Source organism: Pteropus vampyrus, unplaced genomic scaffold (assembly GCF_000151845.1).
Source record: "Pteropus vampyrus isolate Shadow unplaced genomic scaffold, Pvam_2.0 Scaffold7, whole genome shotgun sequence".
Classification (NCBI taxonomy): Eukaryota; Metazoa; Chordata; class Mammalia; order Chiroptera; family Pteropodidae; genus Pteropus; species Pteropus vampyrus.
This window is the reverse complement of record NW_011888788.1, coordinates 3,118,773-3,121,509: the sequence shown is the minus strand read 5'-3', so window position 1 is coordinate 3,121,509 and position 2,737 is coordinate 3,118,773. Positions and strand designations below refer to the sequence as shown.

The 2,737-nt window shown below is 36.8% G+C and overlaps 2 protein-coding genes across 3 annotated transcripts in view; one reads left to right on the top strand and one right to left on the bottom strand.

Annotated features, from left to right (window-relative positions):
- The window catches only part of LRRN4 (leucine rich repeat neuronal 4), a 12,457-nt gene extending 11,881 nt beyond the window's left edge, over positions 1–576 (top strand). Inside the window, exon 6 of the mRNA XM_011370080.2 lies at positions 79–576. The gene's annotated coding sequence lies outside the window, so the exon portion shown is untranslated. The remainder of the gene's footprint in view (positions 1–78) is intronic.
- Positions 577–2,227: 1,651 nt separating this feature from the next.
- CRLS1 (cardiolipin synthase 1) overlaps positions 2,228–2,737 on the bottom strand; it is a 31,655-nt gene continuing 31,145 nt past the window's right edge. For both annotated transcript variants that reach the window (XM_023537372.1, XM_011370068.2), the window contains exon 7: positions 2,228–2,659. In XM_023537372.1, coding sequence (XP_023393140.1) covers positions 2,572–2,659 — 88 coding nt within the window. In that variant the 3' untranslated portion in view covers positions 2,228–2,571. The remainder of the gene's footprint in view (positions 2,660–2,737) is intronic.

Below are 2,737 nucleotides of genomic sequence, written 5' to 3'. Positions count from 1 at the left end.
TAACAAATTACCACAAACTGGTAATGAAATAACAGAAAATTATTCTCTTACAGTTCAGGCCAGAAACCCACAATCAAGGTATTAGCAGGGTTGGTTCCCTCTGGAGACGAGAATCGCTCCATGCCCCTCCCGGCTTCTGGTGGTCGCCGGCAATCCTTGGTGTTCCTTGGCTTGCAGATGTATCACTCCAACCTCTGCTTCTGTGGTCTCATGACATTCTGCGTGAATTTTTTTCCCTTTTCTATTCTTTTCCTCCAGCTTTAAGATATGTGACATGTAACACTGTGTAAGTCTTGAACATATCTTTTTGGGAGACGCAAACCCACAACAGGATTTATTTCTACAGTAAAAAAAATCAAGTTTGAGTCTCATGTATTTTTGTTTCCAAAAAGCGATACGAGCACAAAACCCTGCCGCAGAAACAGCCTATTCAAGTTTGACCTGAATGACTGAACCACTATATATTGTTTTGAAAAAGTTTTGAAAAGTTTTGAAAAAGCCTCCCCAAACTCTAAGGACTGAGCTATTTAAAATGTGTCTACCAGCTTCCGATTAAAAATTGCAAAGGAAAAAAAAGCACAACGAAATCCAAAAACGTGACTAATTAGCATAGTTTTCAGACATGTAATTATCCCAATGCCTTTTAAGCTTACTAAGATTGTTATCTGTTATGTAGGGGCACCCAAATGAATTTCTGCTGTGCTTTCACTTTGCATGCATGAATATACACTCAAACATGCCTAATAATTCCAATGTTTTGTTAAACTCAGAATTTACATGTTTTACAACGCAGGATCCAAAAACCCAAGGAAACTTAGACTATTTTTCTAAGTGTTGAGGTGGTCAAAGTATATTAACCAGAGCCAGATAAAACCTTTTCTAAAGAGAATATGAGTCCAACTCATAAGTCATACCAATAGCATTGACACTAAGCTACATATAAACATAATGAAGTACAAAATCCTAATCTTTCCCACAACTACCTTATTTCAAGTTCTCTTTTTTTGAACACCATTTTTGTGTGTTCACACTTTGCTAGTGCTGATATGTGCTCAGAGTGCCTCTTGGATGGTCCAGGCTTCTCCCTGCAGCCTCATCACCTCCCAGGATGACTACACAAGAGGTTCCAAAAGGAAAAACCAGCTACGTGCCACCCTTCTTTACCCTCCCACCAACCTCCATTTGATTCAATGGAAGTGTCCCCGCCTGCAGGTTTCTGTGTATTCCAAGACAAGGGTTGCTTAGCAACTAGTCTGGAAAAAGGAAGCCAGGACCAGGAGGCAACAGGACACTAATCTGAGGATGCCAAGAGGCATGAATTTTGCTTGCAGCTTTCTATTTTAACAGCTCAACAGGCTATGTTTAGATAATCTCACTGTATGACTCCACATCTTGGGTTAAAACTTGGGACAACGGGCAGCAATAGGCAACCACTGATAAGAGAAAGCAACCAGCACAAGCTTTTGTCTTCCTCTTCCTTTTCCCTGAATCTCACATTCTCAAACATGTCAGTGTAGTGAAAATAAGGGCTTTTAAGTCAGATGACGACAAACCAATTATTTTTACAATAAAAGTGCAAGTGATGTATCTGGACTGACTTTATGAATCCGAAAACTTACACAATAGAGGACCATAGTATGCTATACAAACAGCCCAAGACAAAGGTAACTTTTTTTCCCAGCTTTTTTATTCCTTTAACATCTTAACAAAATAATATTCCCCAAAGTTTAAAAAACTTTTGAAAAATATACAGTTTCATATTATTTACAATAACATATGAGTACATGTTCCAATATCATACAAACACTGCTATGTTTCAGAAATACAGTGGGAAGGCATAATTTATTGCCTCCTGGAGGGTGTAGGCTCATGGATATGTTTTCATAGTCCAACTACCTCTGTTGTTATCCTGATACATAAACTATTAGGCACCTGAGAGGATGGAAGATTATTCAACATGAACTTCAATATCTTCTATTTTGATCTTAATATTTTCAAAACTTACAGCATTTATAATCTCTTTACAAGTTTATTTCATCCACAACTAAGCCACCTTTACTGTCATTATCCTAAATGATTAAATATTAACCATATGAACTGTTAATGTGTACACCGATCAAATTAAACATAAAACTGTGTAGCTGAGTTGTGGAAGATATATGTTTAAATCTAGGAAATTCCCTAGTGCTTTGTGAGCAATCTAAATTCTACTGAAGAAAAGTGGCAATTTTCCAGCTTCCATGCTCTGGTCTATTTTTTTTTTTTTTTTTAAATATTAAAAAGTGACTGACAATAATTGGAATAACTGGTTCCTTAGAGTTAATCAAGAAACCCAAGATAAAAAAATTCTAAATGATAGTTTTATTTGTATTTAAAAATACATTGGAAATTTCACATATGCCCATGATCAAACTTATTTTCAATGCATATTACTTAAATTGTGATGACATGGTTTGTTCTGACAAGTCCTTTTTCAAGCTGAACACCAAACTAGGGAAACTCCTATAGATTTCCATGGGCCCCGCTGCCGATGATGTGTATTGCTTCCTTGCTAAGGATGATGGGTGACCTTCATCTGCCTTTTATCACCTGAACAGTTTTCCGACCATAATGATAGTAACTGTAAGCTGATGCAGCTGTGGTGAAACCTGTGCAACACCTTTAATGAAAGGAAAGAAAATTTAGTTGTCAAGTCTAAAAATCGGTAACTGTGAGAATGATAGAGAATACATTTGAA